Source organism: Anas acuta, chromosome 1 (genome assembly GCF_963932015.1).
Source record: "Anas acuta chromosome 1, bAnaAcu1.1, whole genome shotgun sequence".
NCBI classification, from domain to species: Eukaryota; Metazoa; Chordata; class Aves; order Anseriformes; family Anatidae; genus Anas; species Anas acuta.
In genome coordinates this window covers 80,147,832-80,169,080 of record NC_088979.1, presented here as the reverse complement: position 1 = coordinate 80,169,080, position 21,249 = coordinate 80,147,832, and the positions used below count along the sequence as shown (strand labels likewise).

The window sequence follows — 21,249 nt, the reverse complement described above, 5'->3', positions numbered from 1 at the left end:
TCAGGATCTGTCCACATATAAGAGGAAAAAGTGTGACTTTTCTAGGTTATGGTAGCCAGCATGAGAGTCTCTACAGGATTGTCACAGTTCCTGAAGGCATACTAAGCCATGATCTTATGCTGTTGACTCTACTTACATATTTCACTGTATTTCACTTATATTCATGAATAGTGTGAAAAAATTGGTACTCCAAATAGCAGACCAAAAGGTCTTTGCTTTCATATTAAAATATATGTTCACTGCCTTGTCTGATCTCTCCAGTCATGCCTCTCCTCTCCTCTCTCCCATTGCACTTTTAGTCACCACAGACTTAAACTTCAGACTGGGGCTGTGTTCTTGTCTTATTGTTGGTTTGAGGATTGTGGTTTTTTATTTTCTGTTAGTTTAATATTCTCTTCTGGAAAAATAAATAAATAAATAAATCCCTCTTGCAATTTTCTTCATAGCTTGCCTGACTAGCTTCTAATTATTTGAAGGCTATTTTCTCATTTTATTCTTCATGTCAAGAAAAGGACTGTTGTTTTTTTTTTAAGTTCATCTGTGTATGCCCTTAAAATTGTTGGCAACATGTTGACAAAAGCCAGTTGTATTCTGCTTTTCTGGTAGTTGCCATTTCTCCTATGTTTACCCTTTTTTCTTACATTTTTTTCTGACTTCCTTAAGAATTCCAGGTCAGTTTGACATTTTTATTACCTTACATTTTGTGTAACATTTGTTTCTTATGAAATTTAGAAATTCCTCCTCAAAAAATCCTCAACACTTCTTTTTTATGACTATGTTTTTCCAATTCTTCACCCTAATACTTATCACAAGATGAATTTTGCTAATAAATCCCAAATCCAATGTATTTAATTTACTAGCACTAATTAGTGATCTAAGGGGTTTGGAATTAGAATGGATTTTGATTCTTCAGTAGAAGAACTTTCCATCCTTCTTTCATTTTTGCCTCCACTCCCTCCTTTTATTTCATTCTTCAAAGTCAGTTGAATTACATTTGTCAGAGACAATATTTTTGAACTAGAAATGAAGGTACAATGAAGATTTGTGTTCCAATGAGAAAATGCTAAAATTTCCCACTAAATTTTTTGTTTGCCTTATGTCATGCATCTGCCTCAGCCTGAACAATGAAAACAGACCTGTCAGCTGTAATTGTCAGTGGATTTCTGTAAGGTATTTGATTGCACTGTTGCTGCCTTGGACATGAATATAGTCTCCGACTCAGGCTTTTGGTAGAAGCCAATTTTTAGTGTAGATAAATGCTGGCCTGGCTACCACCTACCTTGCATGAACTATAGTATCTACCAGATACAATTTCATCTTTTTTGTCATTTCTTACTTTTCAGTTTTGTAATTTTCTTAATCTCTCTCTCTTTTTTTTTTTTTTCTTAAACTAAGATGCATTTTAAGTAATTGGAATGCATTTTTTCATAGAACTTCTGGGACATTTCAGCTTCTGATTTTTATCTGTCTATGCTGTTATGAGTCTGGTAGAATAACATGGAGATAAAGGAGGGATCCACTTCGTTAATAAATTTTGGAATGTGTTACTGGGTTGTAATAGCTTGGTGGCTTTTGTGTAAAATCTAAATTTTGAGATGACAGCCGTTTTGCCAACATCGAACACACGAAGCTATATTTAAAAAAAGACAGCGTGATTAGGACTGCGTGGCTGACAGGGACCTAGAACTGTTGGAGTTGTTTTTGCTCGATGTTGACAGCCAGCCATGTGGTTCTGATCACAGCTCCTTCACGGTGCTTCAGGGCTCTGATGTCATTTGTTAGTGCATGAGGCAGCTTGTTGCAGCTCCAGCTCAGGTGTCCTCATACAGTAGGCTCTCATGATGAAGATGTACCTGCTGTCAGCATTGTATGTAGGATTCCAGAGCTTGCTTAATTAAAGAGAAACTGCCTAACGATTTACTGATGTAGGAAAATCATGTGTGGTGATTGGCTGCATAAGCCAAAGTGACAAGATGGAAAAAAGAAAAAAGCAAACGTGCAGCTGTTCTGGATTAATGAGCATGAAACACAAGCAGTTTTTCATGAAAACAAATAACCTCTAAGAAAAGCATGGAGTACAAAATGCATGTGTGCTACTAAAATGAAGAAACAGGAGTAAAATTTGTGTTTCCTAAGAGGAAAAAAAATCCAATCTAAAAAAAAAAATGACATGATGTCGTACATTGTTTAGCCAGGGTTACTAGCTGGCTCTAGGCTATATTGTGAGTAGAAGCACAAGCTTTTCATGTCCAGAAGCTTGGTTTATTATTAACATTTTTAAAAATCTAAACTGGGTATCATTTGGTGATTTCAGGATGGCATGGTAGGGTGCAGAGGGCATCACAAAACATGCCACGTGACAGAGCAGTTGGGTGCCCTACTTGCTGGGCTGCACAAGTGGGACAGCCAAGTGGGAGGGCTCCTGCACATCAGGAATGAGGGGTGCTGGCTGAGGTAAGGGTAAAAGCCTGCACACAGCCTGCCTGTGCCATGCATGACTGGCTGATTAGCTCAGTCCTTCATGGAGCGCTGTGTTCACTCAGCAGATATTTGGAAACATCAGCAAGTTGAGGATCAGTTCACTAACAAAGCTTTGACAGTCTAACCAAACTGATAAATATCTCCTAAATAACTGTGATGGTCTGGAAGGGATAAGTGTCCTTGGGGAAGGCCACCCTGCTAAAGAACAGGGAGAATGCAGGAGACAAACAGGGATTAAACACGAGACAAAAACAACCAGAAAGAGAATGAAAGTTCAGTGCCTGCTTTTGTAGATCAGGAACACATTACATCAGAGTAAAATACGGAGATATGAAGGAAAAAAAAGTACATACCTTAAACAGATGTGATACAAGAAAACATGATATTTAGCTTTCTTGTTTAGTCAGCACATATTGCCAGGTGGTGAAGTGATCTAATTAAGCTAAATAAAAAGCCTTGAAGAGAAGAAAATTAAAACAAAAAAAAAAAACAAAAAAAAAAAAAACATAAAAGCTGTGCTCTTACTTAATGCTAGTCTGTTTTCTTTCAAATATCATCAAATGTGTTATGCATTTTATGTGTGATCCTTTTGGGTCCTTTCCAGCACTAGATATTCTATGATTATAACTTACAGAAAGATACCAACACGCACAGTCACTGTGAGCAATATTTTAAAGAATTCTCCTGGCATTAAGTATACCTCATTAAGTCAACTTGTGTTGTTGTGTATCCCTGTAGCAGCTGAACCAAACGATACCATGGAAATATAACGATGATAAGATCATCTTGCATGCATGTATTATCATGCAATATTTTACTGACTGTTCATATTTTGATTTTTGTAGTGGTTCCTCTCCCCTATTTAAATACTGCTTGCTTTCTCTACACAAAGTATTACTGTTTCCTCATAGCTTTTCCTTCTGTGCTTCTGCAGTGTGTACAAGCTTTGTAAGTATTTTTCTTCAAAGCTTTTTTAAGTTGTGAAAGAGTGCTATGATTTTTTTCCTAGGAAGATGATGAAATGAAGATCAGAGTAGCCATTTTCTGAAGTATTTGCTCACATAGCATATTCACCTTGAAAAATAAGTTCAGATCTGTCTTTCAATGAATATTTAACGTGCAGTTACCGTATATATATGGCTACAACAATGACTGATCTGAGCAAGTGACATTTAAACTCTAGAGTATTCACAGATACTGCACAACAGATACAGCTTCACGAATTGTGTAGATAAAGTGTCAAGACATGACTTCATTTGTGTTTCTACAGCTGTTTTTATACCACAAGCATGTGAATATTCTGGACCCCTTCATCCAGTGCTGTTTCTGAAGGGATATTGCCTCATAGCATATGTGAGGCTTGTAGAATTTGGCCTATTTCTTTTGCTTCTGTCCAATTTTTCTAGCTTTGTTCTCTGTAAAAACCTGTATAATTACTTACTGCATGTTGTTGCCTCTCCCTTCTGCCTAAACTACCTGCCCACCTGCCTCCTTTCCTTGTATCTGCACCACTCTGTTTCTGCCTGCCCCTCTGTTCCAGATGCACGGAGTTTTCTTTCTTTCTCACTTTATGGAAAAGCAAGAAGGCAATTGTCTTGTAATGAGCCAGCTTTTGCACATCACCATGCTTTTTTCCACAGCCCACATAAGGTCTTTGCAGGGAAAGACCTGCTCCATTTCTGCAGCAGGGAGTGATGGAAAATCCTCACCACGGTGAATGTGTGGAACAGTGACCATGCCCCAAGCCAGGACTGTTAGACCTATGTCAGTACCACTGAGTATTCAGAGAACAGAGCTGCTAAATTGCAACTGATCTCTTCTGAACAGTGCTGAAATGTGATTTCTGAAAAGCAAAACCACTTCATTAAATCTCGGAGAATTTCCATAGGGCTGGATGAGAAATGTTAGCATAGTAGCATCCAGCATGTTGAACTCTGAGCCACTCAGTGTGGCTCTGCCTCCAGGACAGCTGGATGTACCTGGCTGGTGCATACGGTTTGGTCAGACCAGATCTGTAGCTGTGGAAGGGATTACAGCAATTGCTTGAGGCTGATGTAGCCGGATCGTGTGGGATCCAGCTGCAAATCCAACTCTGGTTAGTGCTCCCTGTCGTAGAATGGGGAGATTCCTACTGAGTTGTTGTCATGACCAGCCCGTGTACTGTCTGTGGGTTTTCCCTTCCCCTCACGTTTCAGATGTGCAATATTTACTGCATGGCTCTGAGCCGTATGAAGATTTAGGTTCACTTTTTTTATTGCGAGTACTTAGCTGTGCATGGTTTTGCCATGCCCGCGACATTGTGTTGCTGAAAAATGCCACAGAAAAAAATGGTGCTTCGCAGTGTTCAGGCGTGTAATGCCTTCTTAATTGGACGGTGATCAAATTTAATAACTTCAGGAGTAATTCCAATGTGTCAAGGTTTTCTTGAAAGTGTGGCAAATGAATGAGCTTTATTACCTCTTGGGATGTGTGATGTTTAATTAAGTTATTGTCTTTCTCTGAAACGAAGTCACAGAGAAGTAGTGCCATACATGCTCAAAATGCTTACTGACTTAACAGATCAAATGCTGAAATAGTGTTTTGCTTTAGACACAGACAAGCTCTTGAGCTCTTACAGCATGTTTATTGTTCTTCCCTAGCTGCTCCATATGATAATGTAATGCAGGGTGATTACTGAAGTTTTTATCTGGTAGATTACCCTGTTAACCTGGCACTCCACTAAATTGTCATGTTCTAGCAAAAAGGCAGGACATTATGCAAAAGAGCACTTCAGCACACAAATCTGTTCAGCATCCAAGCACATTGTGTTTTGCATTTTATTTTCCTGTTTTGTAGGATTGCATTGATGTAGGTTGGTGGGAAGGAGAACTGAATGGCAGACGAGGAGTGTTTCCAGATAACTTTGTCAAGCTTCTTCCTTCTGATTTTGAAAAAGAGGTAAGCAATGTATTCTTTTGGTTTCACTGTAGAATGAAGAAGGGAACTGGAATTGAAATTCTGTTTCAGGTATGTGATTTAGACAAGTTTTATTTGCAAGCTAGTAACAAAAAAAAAAATGTTAAAGGAAACGAATTTCTGAGTTACTCAGCATCTGTGAAGAGCATGTATGTGGTTGGCCTATCCAGTCAGCCTTCGCTGCGTTGTCCTGAAAGCCCTCTGTCCCATGTCTTAAGTTTGAGAGAGAGAAACTGGTGATCCCAGTGTAATTTGCCAAGTCAGGTGATGCAGGGATGATCAGAATTACCAGCTTCTCTCCTTTGTTACCACAGTAGAATATCCTGTTTTGCCAGCAGCAAAGCACTCCTGCAGAAAGAAGAGGGTGAAACTTTAGCTGTGAGATTTGAAAGACAACAGTGAGCTTTTGGTATCTCAGAGACATGTTCCTTTACCTCTCTCAGAATTATTAAAAAGGAAGATACAAAATCTCCAGAAAAGCCTTTTCAGCCTCTGGTTATTTGAAAGCAACAGAGTTGTTATTTGCCAAACAATATTTAGAAATCTTGCAGCTTCCTGAAGGAAAGGAATGGATTTCTTCCCCAAAAAGTCCATTCCATTTTTAGGAACCTTTTCAGTCATCAGTGTGATATTATGAGCTTTCAATCAGGCTTTTGATGAGTATTTCACAGTGACAATGTAAGCCTTCTGTGATAAAACCAAGACTTACTGACACTCAGCTTCGGTCTTTGGCAATAAAATTGGATGCCAGAGGCAAAAATTAAATAACTTGGAAAGCTTAATGAAAGAACTATTAAACAACTCACAGAAGCTAACACGATAATTATTAAAAATGACGGTAGAAAAGCAGCAAAAACTGTTGGAGATTAGCATGCAATTTCATATCAGAATGTATATTCTAGCTTTAGGCCTAGTAATAAAAGAAAGTGATATCCAAAAGAGGCAGAAATCATAAACCTTAAGACATAGTGAGACCTCGAATTGTAATATGGAAAACAAAAACTTCACTCTTACCCATTTTCTTTGGTGGTGAAATTTATTCTAAAATAAAAAGAAGAAAAAGGATGTCTTTAAGTATTTTTACTCTTTAGATTATGATGAATTTAAGTTCTAGAATAAATTAAATAATCAGGCACGTAGAAGTTGCAGCGAGGTTTACTGTAAAAATTGATAATAAAATTTTACTGATTTTAGGAATGACATAGATCTGGCCATGCGAGTAAGTAACTGGTAGAACTATAGACTGTCTTTCTTTGCTTGAAACAGCACTAAAAGGGAAGGAAATGGATACTTTTTCCAGAGGTTTTGCCAGGTATTTTCTGATATGATCCAGAAACCTTGGATTCCATCCCATAGTCTGAAAGAATATGCGTTGCAGTAGTTCTGCTTGTTGAACAAAAGCTTGGGATCTTTCCCTGTCTCTTTATTCAGTCCTCAGTTTTCCCATCCTGTTTCTTTCCCTCACATGGTTGACCCCAGGTCTCTTCTGTTCACTGCTTAGTCCCAGGCTACACCAGCTGGGGGTTTGGCTCACGATGGTGGTGGATTGAAATAGTTGATGCTGAAGATCCAACACTTTTTTGGTATTTTATTCTGGAATAGTTCAAGCCCAGCCCCATTGACAGTCCCAAGGTGATGGAAACAGTCTAGAAGTGAAGTCCACAGAAAGGAAATGGACTGGTTGGACAAGAAGGAAACAAAACTACAAAGCAGGGACATAGAGTGAGAGGGAAAAAAAAACACCACAAACTAGCTGGATAAAGAAATTAGGTATAGGGAGGGAGTGAATGTAGATGACAGTTCAGGTAGTGAGCTCAGGAATAGGTTTCTTCAGTAAATCAAAGAACACTATGTGCTCTGATCTTCAGGCACATAAGCTGAACTCTTTTCTCCTCCAGCAGGATGTTTCAATTGCAAGAATAGAAAGATTAATTTGTTAATGCTATTTTCTCTCTTAAAATGCATTGTATGGAGTTATTTTGGGTACCTCTGTGACAGATCTGTATTCTCAAGTCTTGTAATTCTTAATGTTAAGCAGTCTGCGATTACATCCAACCTTTGTGTGAATGAGATTCACAGACATTTTTAAGTGATCTCTTTTCTTCTGTTATTAAATTTTAGAGACCGAAGAAACCACCACCTCCATCAGCTCCTGTCATCAAACAAGGATCAGGTAAGTTACAGCCAATTCTGTGCAGCACATACTGGTGAGCACATCTCAGTCTAAGCAAATGTATTCAAATTTAGATAGAATTCATGTATGTCAAAATTCATATACAGCAGGTGTATAGATAATAACTAATAATCAGAATCAAATTGCAAATAGATGAGATAGCCCCAAAAGACTGTTGAGTGCTCTTTAAATGTTCTGCAGGCAACCATCTGCACATTTTAACATGTATTTTATTATGTTTTTTATCTCTTGCTAGTTGGTAGCAAGCCTGATACTTTAGTTATTAGAAATTCTTCAGTTCCATTTATTCACTCAAGTTGATGGTGTGAATGTCTGCCATATAGACACAAAAATGCTGGAGCCTAATCATACCTGCAGTATGAAACCACATTCATTTTACACCTGTAGATCTGATCTATTCTCAAGAGATTTTTTTCCATACCTAAGACAGTGTTAGAGAACTTGGCTATAATTCAGTGGCTCCATCTGAGTTTCAATCTAAGTCGTGCAAACCTGCAGGAATGCTGGAGCCAGCTGTCTGTCTCCAGGGTCTATGCTATAGTTAGATTCCTGTTTTCTCAGTACTTTACAAACATAAATATAGAAGGTATTATCTGAATCTGGTTACGTAGGTAATTGTGTTGCAGATGTATTAAGGGGCTGATTATGTTTTCCAAATGTCTGAGTGTTAGTAAAGCTGTTTTTGGAGTAGGTTAAACTGAGTTGTGTCTCAGTATTTAGAGCTGAAACCACTTTTATTTGTAGTTTTAAAATGACCTCTCAATACAAAAATCTACATGATTTCTTCTTAAATGTGCATGATTTATATTTTCCATGGAACTCAGAAACAGTTGAAGTATCTACACCCTTGACAGGTCTGACCTCAGAAACTGAATTCCTATTCCGTTCAAGTAAAATCATGAGGCATGGGATGCACTCAAAGTTTTCATTGGTGTTGCAGTTGTAGTGGAAACATAACTATGGCTAGAATTCTTTAATCCCTTAACCCCCATTAATTTGTTAAAATTCTGCAGTAGCACTAGCATTTCCCCCACTGCTGGCATGCATTAGAAAAAAAGAAATACACACAAAAAAAAACCAACAAGCACAGCCAATCTAGTCAGATTTTTTTTTTCTGTCTACGTGGTCAGTTCCAGCTCTGACTGGCTTAAAAAGTAAATTTCCCTCTCCTACAGTCTTGGCCCAGTCATTAACAGAATAAACAAGTTACACCACAGTACAATTTGCTGAGAATCAATAGGTTATAATTTAAATGGTTTGATTTTGTCAAGCAGTTCTTTGACTACACAATCACGACTATAAATATTTGGTTTCCTTATTGGCACCCATGGTTTGTTCCTCTCACTGTCCTGAAACTCCAAAAGCATAGATTTGATTTCAAGGCCATTGATCTGACAGTGTGTCAAAAGAGAGCAGAGTAACCTTGCCATCTAGTGGTGGCTGCATATTAAAGATGTGTGAGACAGAACTAAAGTTACTGCCTGGTGCATGTTTTGGAAAAACTCTATAAAAAGTTATATTTCTTTCAATCCATACTCCTCTCATATTTCTCTGATGTAAAATTATATAATTATACTTTCAGCTTTTTTTTTTTTCCCTATTTATATCCAAGGCATTAGCTGTGTCACCACAGCAGGATAACGTGCCCCTTTTCAGAAGTAAAAATGGATACAACAGCCAAGACCACTGCTGTTCTTTGTTTTCATACTCAGTCTTTGACTAGTCCTGACAGTTCATGCACAGGAGTTTCTTCTGATATGTATTTAGAGGTGAAAATCATCCTGTGTCTGTTACCATCCTGATATCCTCTGCTGTGTCAAACTGTCACTTTACCAAGGTGACACTGTATTTTACCACATCCCCATTGCGGGCTTTACTGTTGATGGTACATAATAATTTCCGGTAAGGTTTCTGCATATTTAACTAGTCATAGTATGATGAATAAAGTGAGAACTGTCAATTGCAGTCTAAATAATTAAATATTAATATATTCTAATGCAGAGCTTAAATCATGGCAGAGAATTAGAACTGGTCTTTGCAGTACAAGTCCTGCACATATAAGGGACATGTCTAGTTTGTATTATAGTATAGTGGAAAGTTTAGCTGTATTTCCAAATTATACACAGCAGTAGACTTGCCAGGGCCATCTTTGTTGGGACACTTTATAAAGTAAGGTGTGAAAGCTGGGCAACCAAAGTTAAGGGCATGAGTTTCTTACATAGTCATGGAAAAGCAGCAGGCACTTCACTGGGTATCTGGGGTAAGCAGCATCACTGCATCTGGACTGAAGGGTAGGAATTCTCCTCCAGTGCCTCTGGGGATCTGTGTGGAGTTTCCTTGCAGGTGACCTTCTCCAAGCAGCTAAGCCAGGTTCATGGTGCCTGCCTGGGAACTGATTAATATGGGGTCACAACCCAGGTGGAGAGCACACCTGTGCCTAGAAGCCTATAGGTGCCTGTAGGTCCATTGTTTTAGATGCGACCTCTGTGTGTTAACGACGACCATTAATCTTACTGTAATTAGGTATATAGCTTTGCATCATTTTTTCCTTGAACCCACTAGTATGTGTAAGGTTATGAAGAAGTTGACTCATGCTTTGCCTAACTCGTCTTTAGAAAGGCTTAAATTGGTTTCTATCAAGAGTTCCTCTCAGGAGTTAAGCAGTTTTATGGCAATTCAGAATTATTTTTTTTTGACATGATAGGTTGTTGCCTGTCCAACAGTGCAGTTATATAAAGAAACAATGGTCGATAATCACCACTGATGAGCAATTTGTGCTGTTGAGTACTGATTTCTAGGAACCAGCTGCAGAAGAGAGTTATGACTGCACATCCAGAAAATGTAAATGTATTTGAGAACTGCATAGCATAGACTGAGGCAAAAAATGCCTTGCGTTCCCTGCCTCCTTTGCTTTTCTTGGATGTCACCTACTGCAATTTTTATTGAAATACTAATAGTGTTACCTAAAGCGGTTTTCTACACTGCTAAGTTGAAATGGCATTAGCACCTAGTGGTTAGCCAACACGGTGAAGCCAATATCCAGTAAAGCATTTCTTATAATATGGGGACTTGGAGATTACATCTTGCATGTGCCAGGAAAGTTTTGCAAAATCTTCCCACTAGTTCTCATACTCTTCAGAGCAACAGAAGTCAGTATGTCAGGGTATCTAGTACAGAGGCAGAAAAAAGCAGAAGTTTATACCTCTAGGCCAAAAGCTGTCACATAAAATAGTAACAGAGTACTGCTGGTACTGGTGTTCCCGTCCCTCTAATGTGTGGAATTGAATGACTAGTATTAGAGGTATAATGGAGTATTTTTATTAACTTAATGTAAAGTAAAACTTTGTATCCATCTATATTAAGCATTCTTTTGGCAGAAATGCCCAATTAATTGGGTTAATCCTAATGATTTTCCTCACTGTTGAATTGCTCTTCGGTTAAGTATGTCTACAAAGTTAAAGGGCTACAAATTTTAAATATCTGTCCACATTTAAAAATCTGTAGTGATTTTTTTTTTCCACAGAATGGTCTGAAATTTCCTACTTTGTTGATTTCCAGTCTTTGGAAAGTGTGAACTTGAATGTGAAAACATTAATTGGTTTTCTGTCCTTTATGGTATAATCAAATATTTGAAACTAGATTTATGTTCAGTTTTAGCAAGAATTTCTTAAAGTAGGAGACTAAAAAAAAAAAAGCCTAAGAAGCTGCAAAATTAAATCTTGTGTGGCCTTATATGGTAGCTTGTTGGCTTGCTCAGAATTGCGAATTCTCCATTCTTTGACAGGTACCACAGATCGAAAGCATGAAGTCAAAAAGGTGCCACCCGAAAGGCCAGAATGTCTTCCTAATCGAACAGAAGAAAAAGGTATGAAATTTGCTCTCTGCAGAGAGACAGGGTACATGTGATGACACATCCTCATAGCCTAGTCCCTCAGCAGCTAGTTTTCATTACATACATTGTTAGGTTGTTTATTACCCAGTCTAGCACCTCTCTGATTATATGCATTTTGGAAAGGATCACACTGTTGTTTCTAGGCTAGATTCAGGGTATTCAGTTGTACCAATCCAGAGGTGGTGAGTGATTACAGCCTCAACTGATGTCAAGGGGAGATACGTTCTCAGTACAAAAAATGCTTTCTAAAGCTCTGAGCTCATTAAAACCCAGGTCCTCAATCAAGCACGAGACCCCAGATTAGTGCACATTTTTTTTCTTAACTTCTGTAAGCCTTGGTTTTCTAGTCAAAAACCATCAACCCTGCTTTTCTGCATCACAGTGGGGTTTTGTAAAGATATAGTCATTAGAGCCTATGAATCACCCCATTATCATTGCCAAAAATGTCATAGGCAAGGCTGTGAAGAAATAAAATAATAAAATAAAGTCTTCAAAGCCAGGTTTTTTAACATTGCAAGAAGTGAGGCATAGTACCACACAGAGCAAAGCTTTATTGTTTCATTGTACCACATCAAGCAGTGACAAGCTGTAGTTGTTTCACTGTGTTCATGGTGCATTCTGAGTAGTTTGGGGAAAATAGTTACATTGATGCCTAACTGAAGATGGTGTCAAGTTTCATACATTTAAGTGGACTATTAGATTGCACAGACAAGTTTAATTATGGGATTTCTTAACTTTGAAGTATTTGAACTTGCAGTCTTTTAAAAGGCATGTGTATGCACATGACTAAATGTATAATATGCACTTATAATTTAGTGCCAGAACATTCAGGCTGCACCGAAAGCTCTTTCTGGATAAATAGTGATCTGACAGGTGTTTTAGCATTTCTGTCTACATATGTTTATTTTTGGTAATGTACATTACTTCTTGTGGTTATCTTATCAATAAAACCCTTTGCTTTCCATTTTGGATTTACAAAACCAACTGTAAAAATTGTGGACATTTAAATATATCACTGTCCCCCAGTATAAATAGCTGTAATTTTTCTAAATGTTGAGGCAAAAGGAGTCATGTCTACATTTCTGAAGTACTGGGGAGTGATGGGAATTGTTCAAGGTGTTGTGGCAGTACGATTGAGCATGGGAACTTCCTTTAAGCTGTGTGCTGGTGCACTGCCTAGCCCATCCCTAATACATAGTATAGATTCTTAGGCACTGACACGCTATATATGCTCATGGGAATAAGTGTGTAAAAATTACACAATGCACTGGAAAGCTTCAGTGTTGCAGAGGACCCAATGATTGTGTGTTGACACGTGTAAGTGTACTAAAAAAGGGTGTGTGCCTGTGAGCAACAATCACTTCATGGACTATTCCAGATCTAATGTGGATTGTGCTTTGGGCTCAACTCTGATTCTTAAATACATGCTGTAGATACCACATACTTTTACATCTTGACAAGATTACCTAGCAATTGACTTATACGTTCCTGCACTGTTATATCACCACATATGAGTGCATATGGTGTATAGTGTTTGGATGACTTAAGAAGCAGAGCAATAAGTTAATCCCTAGGTGTCTGAATGCTGTTTCTTTCTTAAAGGCAGACAACAAATAGCATTATGCTACCATTTTATTTCAGTATTTCTGCTAGTATTCTCAGGAAAGACAAGTTTCTGTTGATTTATTCCATAATCCCTTCAGAAGGAAACCTAAGCCCATTAAGTAATACCCAGTACCTTCCCAATTAAGTAATACCCAGTACCTTCCCAATTAAGTACATTCCCAGTACCTGTTAGGTGTATCCAAAGGTGTAATATTCACAACGTGTCATGGACAGTATTATCAAGGGAAGTGGGGTGTTGACACATTATGACACAGGGGGTGAGACTTTGGTCCCTTTGAGATTTTTGTCCTTTCCTTAAGAAGAAGCAGGTTTCCTATGGCGTGACAAATGTGTTTAGTTTCTTCTATGTTTGTTTTGTATTGCAAATTCAGAGCATATTAATCACAGTTATTAAAGCATAATGTACTTGACATACAGATGTTGCACATTTGGCACTGCATCTTAGTGTTGTGGCACCTAACTATGCATAATCTGTTCTGCACATGATCCGCTTTTGAATTGGGAAACTGAAAAATTCAGCACTTAAGTTTGTTTAAAAGACTAAATAGAAAGTCTGATTTTTCAGAGGAGTTTACATTTTTCCAAATATTTCTAGATTTTAATGATTGTATTTTCATTTACCTGTAGTTCACATGAAACACGCTTCCTCCCCTCCCTCCACTCCCCCCCCCAAAATCATATTTCTTTTGGTTATTCAATAGATATTAAGAAAATCCAGCATTATTATCTTTGTTCGTGACCTTCTAACTTAATATTGGTCTCATAACAGAATTTGATATAAGTTCTACTCATGGGAACTTGTTCCACATGGTATGTAATTTCTTGACATTCTTTTCACATACGCTGCAAAACCAGTGGGTTACTAAAATCAAAACTGCTATTCACATTCAGATGCTGCACAAACATTTCAGACACGAGGAATTACACGCAGAACATGCAGTCAGTGCAAACTGATTTGTGGTACACATTTTATTTTAAATAAAGAACAATTTAGAGCAGAAGAGGAAAGGAGATAAGCTTGTTCTTTGTATATGGTATATCTACAGTTGAAGAGTTCTTGTTTAATTATAGACTTCTGAGTGCAAATTAATTCCACTTAATAATGTCTGTGTTCTTTTTTTTTCTGGAAATAATTGATTTAAAGAAAGACCAGAGAGAGAGCAAAAACAGTTAGACTTGCAGAAGCCTTCAGTTCCTGCTATACCTCCGAAGAAACCTCGGCCACCCAAAGCAAACTCTGTGAATAGACCTGGTACCTTGCCCCCAAGACGGCCAGAAAGACCAGTTGTGCCTGTGACTCATACAAGGTATTGTTTCTCATCTGTCCAGTGCTTTTGGGATTAATGGGGAAAAAAAACAAACACGTTTATAGAATTTTAATTTTGCAGTTAATGTCACTGTTTGTTTCACAGTAAACTGTATTTAATAATAATAATTAAAAAGAAAAAAGCCTTCTAGTCATCTGGCTGCATCATGACCATCTCCTCAACAATTACAATTTTAGCCTGGTTACTGCTAGTTCATTTCTACTGCTGAACACACTCTTACTGAAAAGTCATAGTTTCCAATGAAGAATATGTGAGAAACATCTACATAAGTCTCTTGTGCTGATTTTGATTTATTTAATTTACCCAATTGTTCCATCTTAGCCAGAGCACAAAGTCAGTGCAGAAGCTTGGTTTGTACTGATGAACAGGGTTAGACAATGCACATTTCAAGTACTGTCAGCTTGGTTTCAGTCTGTTTTCCTAGATCACTGTAGATCAGTTTTTAGTACAATACGTGTGTCTTCATAGAATGTCCTACAAGCTGATGCTGCTGCAGAAAACTGTTATCAAGTGATTTATTTTCTAATGTCGGTTGTTATTCAGTAGTTACACAATGCTCTTAATCAGAGGTGGTTGCAGCCTTTGAGGAGCACTGAGAAACTGGGCTTGCAGACACAGCTGTTGGATACATTTAATCTCTGCCAGAGCCTGGAAAAGCAGAGGCTGTAGAAGTTAGAAGCCTCACCTGTAATCCTAATTAAGTCTAGATGGCTACATGATGGTCATCAGCTTCTGGGCTGTGCACTGTGGACTACCTCTATGCATAGTAGGTAGAAATGGGTGAAAAACAGAAAAGGAAAAAAAAAAAAAAAAAAAAGAAAGAAAAAAGCAGTTGTGTAAAATAGGCAAGCTGTGTATCTTGCAGAAATAGTACAATGTAGACATAGAAATAATTTTACTACTGAACTGTTAGAACAATTAGCTGCCGTGGAACTAGTGGAGTTCAAATATACTGATGGTGGATTAAGTACCAGATTGGAGTATAGGGTAGAGTGGAATAAAACAGAAATCGTAGGCATCAATTCCCCTCAGTCCTCTACGTATGGCTCATTAAACAAATGCTCTCGGCATGAAATCTGAGACACATAAAATAAAGAACCCGTGCCTGCCTTGTGCTGCCAGTTTCATTATATTGAAGTGCTTTGGCTGTGCATCTCTGAGAGCTTACGCTTCTATCCATGTGCTACTGCCACAGCTTCTCTGGACTCCTTGGCTTTGAGCATGCTTGCCCAGATTTTCCACAACGTAGTCCACACCTGCTGATTGCTTGGGCATGCCTGAAAAAACAAGTGTTTACTCTGGCCTTTACATTTAGCTAAGTGATGTCTTCTTGGCAGCACCCATACATATCCTAGTGTTCAGTTCGCTGGCTGGGCATGTGACAGGGCAGTTACTCTTTTGTTCTACCTTTTGCCTGGAATATTTTAAACATTATTTTACCTAGAGTTGTGGGTGAGTGTTTTACTGCTCTGTTTTCTAACTCCAAACTTTATAAGGAAATAAACCATGCATATTTTGTCATGCATATTTCAGTTTTCATGTTAACTAAGTGAAAAGGCAGATCTGAACAGTAACAATTTCATTGTTATTTGTCCAAACACTGTTATATCTAGCACAGAAAAAAATCCTTCCTTCTTTTTACTTAATATCATATTTGAAATAGTTTTATTTGTAACAGTAATTAGATTAAAACTTTAGAAGACAAGGTGGTTTTTAAAGTGATGATGATTCTGTGCTGATGGTCAGAGAGCTAACATTTTCACTCTGAGCTGCTGTATCAGCTAATTCAAATTAACAGATTTATCTCATATAGCTGTTCTGCCTGCTAAGCTTTAACTTGCAGGAATGTCTTGTAGGAAGAGGGCAGAAAGTTCACATAATGAAATAATCCATGGAATAGACTTTGAGTTACTTGGATAATTAAGAAATGTGAAGCTCAGATGAAAGGCACTTTAATGAAGCTTTTTAAAAAAAAAATAAAAAAATCGGTTCAATTTAATAAGATAGCAAATATTTTTAAGACCTCCTGGTATCCATTTCCAGAAGCCGATAGACCTCAGGCAATTAGAATAAAAATAGAACCAGCAGAATTTTTGCTGACCCTAGGGGGAAAAACTGCTGTAGATTTATAAAGTGAGTCCCCTGAGATTTCCATTGCTGCTGGTTAGCAAAGGAGGGCTCTTTTTTATTTTTTTTTCTGTTCTGTGTAAGTGCCTTACATCTCATGCATCTCACTGACTTTTTGTGGTAATGATTGTTTTTCCATTTAAATATAATCCTTCTTCCTTTGAGGCAGGTTAGGACTTCAAGGGCAATAGGAGAGGTGAAGAACATGTGAGGCAGAGAATAGCTGTCAATTTTCTCCAAAGGCTGCACAGCTTATTTAGATGTACATGTGATTACACAGTTTACTGAGGAGTCAATTACCTGGAGCAGACAAGCCGTATAAGACCTACAATAAGTGCATTTTCACCATCCATCTAAACCAAGCTGAGTCTGTCCTGCTGCTGCTGGAAGGGGCAGGTTTCCTCTCCTGGCAGCCCATTCTTGCAGCCTCCCTTCTGTTAGCACCAGCATTTGTGCAGACCTTCATCCATATGGGTCAGGGAGTTGCTCCAGATGGCAATTAATCACTTTGCAAGGGGGCTTCTATTTTCTGTCAGGCTGATCAGCTGGCCGATTGAGCTGACAGCCTATCTGCATGGGCATGAGCAGAGGGAGGGAGATGCTGTGACCAGGAAGGGATGGCTCCACTCATTCCCTAGCAGAAGGAGAGTGGATTGACATAAGGAGCCTGTTGATTCTTTTGACAATAGAGTTAGGTTTGTTTTTTTTTGGTGATGTCATATATCTTGGTATCTTCTGTAGTCAAATGGTAAATGTTGTGATTTTCAGTCTTAAATCACACCATCCTAAGAATCTCCTCCAAAACAACACTCACATAATTGCTTAAAGCAGTTCCAACTCACATGTTGCTCTCAGTTAGCTGGGAAATGCATGTACATGTGTGCAAAACAGAGTAGCAGTCAGATGCTCATTGCCGTGTCAGCCAAGAAAGTATGTTGCTTCTTATATATTTGCAAATAAATATGCATATATATATGTGTGTGTATACATTTTTGTGTAAGTGAGAGGCCAAAGATAGAAAAATTGATGAGGCAGATCACTTGGAATAACCTTATTTATCATCTCAGTAATTAAGCCATGGTTCCAGCAGTGTGTTGCTTCCACCTTCCCACTGCAGACTGCCTGCCAAATTGATGATTGCATTGAACATTGTTTTTCAGGTCATAAACTGGCTGTCCATCTTTTTTGTTCTTAGAAGTCTTGTCACCCTACCACCGTGTTTAATTAGATTCATTTAATCTGTGACCTCCTCTGGTTTTCACGCACATTTTTGGACACTTTACCTATCACGGCCTTCCTGGAGTCTGAAACAGGGTTTCCAGCTACTTTGTGTTTTGCTCATGAGCTATCACAAGTGGAGATTCAGGCATGAGATTATGGCACCAAAGCACAGATAAATTAAAAATCAATGAGACTTAGGAGTTCACACTGTATTTTACTGTCAATGGCTAATTGCTGCTCATAGAAATGCATATCTGCCTGGGCTGGTCTGGATTTTACCCACAATTCTGGTACCTTACGTACATTGTAATTGTTGCTGTACTGGGGATAGTTAATGTGGAAAAAAACTAAGATATTTGTTAGGTGGCCTGATAATGACGGTAAATAGAATTTATTGCATTTATTGAACTGTTGTTATCATGGCAAATGTCACAGGGATTTGTCTGTGTGACCTGTGCAATACATACTACTGGCCTTTTTTTTTTAATTATTTCAAGAGTCAGGTTATTTTAGTAGACATAAGTAGTTGTGGGATAGAAAGCTGTACGAAGAAAGAACAGTCTTGTTGCTTGTGTTTGATCTCCTGTCTGATTTTAAAATAGTTCCTCTCTCTAAAGTATCACAGCTCTTGACACCTGCCTGTTCATTTTCAGACAGAGTGGGTGATCTTGTTTCTTTGGACCTGTGGAAGCCATTTTCAGAGCCTAATCTCATTAAAAAATATGCAAAAATAAATAGAAATCTCCTTTAGGTGGAGGAGTTGCATTAGTGAGTAAGCATTCGGGACTGCTGGAACACACGACTCTCCCATGAAGGTCCTCCCTGTCTGCAGTGCCCTGGATCACCCATCGCTGTTGTTTCTGCGAGCCAAGTAATGAAAAGCAGTTACAAATCAGATCCTGAAGGCTGTCCCTTTGCCTGTAGATTTCCTTCGTATTGAGATGCTGTGGACATTTGAAGAATTATTCAGGACACTACGGTGTCTAAAATAAGCTTTTTTTGACAGGTGTTAAGGAGAAATGAGATAAGGTTAATCCATACAGCATGTCTGCGTACTGGAGATTGCTCTCTGACATATTGCTACTACTTTGGTGCTACAAAGGAAGAGTATTTCCCTCTCTCACTACTAATTGCAGGTTAGCTATCAATTTACTGTAACCCACACACAAACTGCAATAAAATATCTCCTCTTCTTGATCCAAATGTAGGAGCGATAGTCCAAAAGTGGAATTAGTGGGCAGTACAGTATCCGGCACTCTAGAGAAAGACTCCTCTGAAAGAAGCAATGACATTGGTAAGTCACACTGCTTTTTATAGTTTGCCTGAGAAATGTACGGTGTAAATCTCTGCTTTTTAGTGAGTTTGTTGTGATCCAAAATGCAGCTTGAGGATTTGGCAATGGATGTATGGATGTGAGTGAACTGATACCAATTTTTAATTGAAGAATTATAGGATCACTTCTGATGTATTAAAAAAGTTTTGTTTGTTTCTTTGTTTTCTGTTAAAAAACAACACAGAAATATGAAACGGTGAGCTGTTTTGGCTAGGAGAGCTTTTGTTATTTTTGTTTAAAAGCAAAACATGAGAAGGCCAACAATAATAAGTCATGCTTGTTTAACAGATGTAATATTAGTGCTGCCATATTTTTAATGCTGCAGAAGATTGTATTTTTGATGTAGTTAGTAATCTTTGCATTTTCTAATACAAAGCAGTAGAGACCAAATTCAGGCTGATTTGAACCAATTTTACTGAAAACACTGGTTAAAAAAAGTCTAAATTTCTGTTTAAAATAGTCAGTCTTCCTACACCACAAACATTTTCATCGAGAAATCACCTGGAAGGAGTAAAGATAGGTTGTTTTTCTGTCTTCTCTCGTGCTCCTCCCTCCTCAAGTTTGCAGTGCAGGACAGCTGTTTGCAGGGTCGGGTGCTGCGGTAAGTGGCACTCTGAAAGCAAGGTGCTCTGACTCCTGTCCCGGGGCTGGAAGCAAAGCCCCCGACAGCCATCTTCCACCTCCACGCAGAAATCCGCTGGTGACAGCTGCTGCCGTCGCTCTCCGCAGTCGCAGCTGTGCAGCAACAGACCCGTTCATGTAAAAAAGGCAGAACCGGGGTACCCTGAATGCGTAAGCATTGCTACCTTTCACTGGCGGCACTAAATGCTGTTTTCATGTCATGGTTTCTACCCAGACTGCTTTCTTAGTAAGCCACTTCTGTAAAATAGTAAGTTTTCAGCAGCCAAATCTGTCTTTTCTTTGGACTTGGAAGCAGAGCTTTAACTTATAGATGGATTTTAATTGAAAAGTATAAATAAAACGCTAAATTAATTTAATTTCACATAGGTTAATGAGCTTTCCAGCATCCATATGTCTGCTTTTTCTTAACCTTCTGCTGTTGCTGTTTTATGATAGTAACATTTTTCTGGAGAACCAAGTGATTTTTATTTGGGATGAACATGGAAAGCTAGGTGTTTGAGTTAAATTGCATGAACATTTTTATTGTGTATATTAATATGAAGGAATTTTATGGAAGTGCAGACAAATTCTACCATTCAATGCTTATTACCCATGTTCATAAATTTGCTTCAAAGCCAGTAAGCTTTGCATACTAGAACGAAAAAGTTGTCTGCAAATAGCATATAACTGTGTGAAGGAAGTAAACTCTTAATCCTCATGCTAGTTTCTTCATAATTGCTATAAAGATAAAAGCACAGTGTGTTTTTTATTTTTTCTGGGTTTGGACAACCTATTAAATTTGGAAATTTGTTTTATCATATTTTCTGTTCATTTCCAGAACTTAGCTGTTGTTTGTTTCCCTTTTAATGAAGAACAGGAGCCAGAAGAGTCCATAAACCAAACCAACATACACAACATACTGCAAAGGGCTTAGCTGGTGACCTCCTGTTACCACTAACAAGGGAAACCTATTGAGCCCAAGGATAGAATAGTGTGAATATTTAGATAGGTATAACTTGATAGGGGTCAGACCAGAGTGGCATTTACAAGGGCAAAGCATGTCGTTCTAGCCTGTTAGACAACTTGTTAAAAGAGAAAAAGAAAAAATGTGATGATTTTGGAATGAAAGTTGACCCAAAGGTCATAACTAATACGAATTTTCAGGAGGCTTTTGATGGCTCCTGTAAAATATTGTTAAAGAAATAACCTTTTGAGGGAGGGTAGAGAAATAAATTAAAACTTCGTAAGCCAAAACAATTCACAGTGGGTTCATGTCTTTGACTGTGAGGAGAGGCTTGGAGTTTAGGACAGTCTGTAAGACACTGTAAGAGCAAAGATTTATGATAAATGTGCTAGATTTTTTATTTATTTACAAAGAAAACTGTGTGCTGGTGAAATCTCTTGGATAAATGAGTAATCAGTAAAAAAAGATGGGTGACTGTGTGGAGTGTCCGGTGTATCCCCAAACAGC

General features: G+C 38.2%; 1 protein-coding gene and 1 long non-coding RNA gene across 8 annotated transcripts in view; one reads left to right on the top strand and one right to left on the bottom strand.

Moving 5' to 3' along the window:
• SH3KBP1 (SH3 domain containing kinase binding protein 1) overlaps positions 1–21,249 on the top strand; it is a 218,063-nt gene that overhangs the window by 178,276 nt on the left and 18,538 nt on the right. For all 7 annotated transcript variants that reach the window (XM_068684265.1, XM_068684257.1, XM_068684249.1 and 4 more), the window contains 5 exons: positions 5,317–5,418; positions 7,558–7,609; positions 11,415–11,495; positions 14,293–14,455; positions 19,033–19,118. In XM_068684265.1, the coding sequence (XP_068540366.1) occupies positions 5,317–5,418; positions 7,558–7,609; positions 11,415–11,495; positions 14,293–14,455; positions 19,033–19,118 (484 nt within the window). The remainder of the gene's footprint in view (positions 1–5,316; positions 5,419–7,557; positions 7,610–11,414; positions 11,496–14,292; positions 14,456–19,032; positions 19,119–21,249) is intronic.
• On the bottom strand, positions 5,415–19,867 carry LOC137857593 (uncharacterized). The gene is made up of 3 exons (XR_011097175.1): positions 19,659–19,867; positions 6,451–6,477; positions 5,415–5,784 (listed from the first exon to the last, which is right to left on the bottom strand). It is a non-coding gene; the product is annotated as an uncharacterized lncRNA (long non-coding RNA).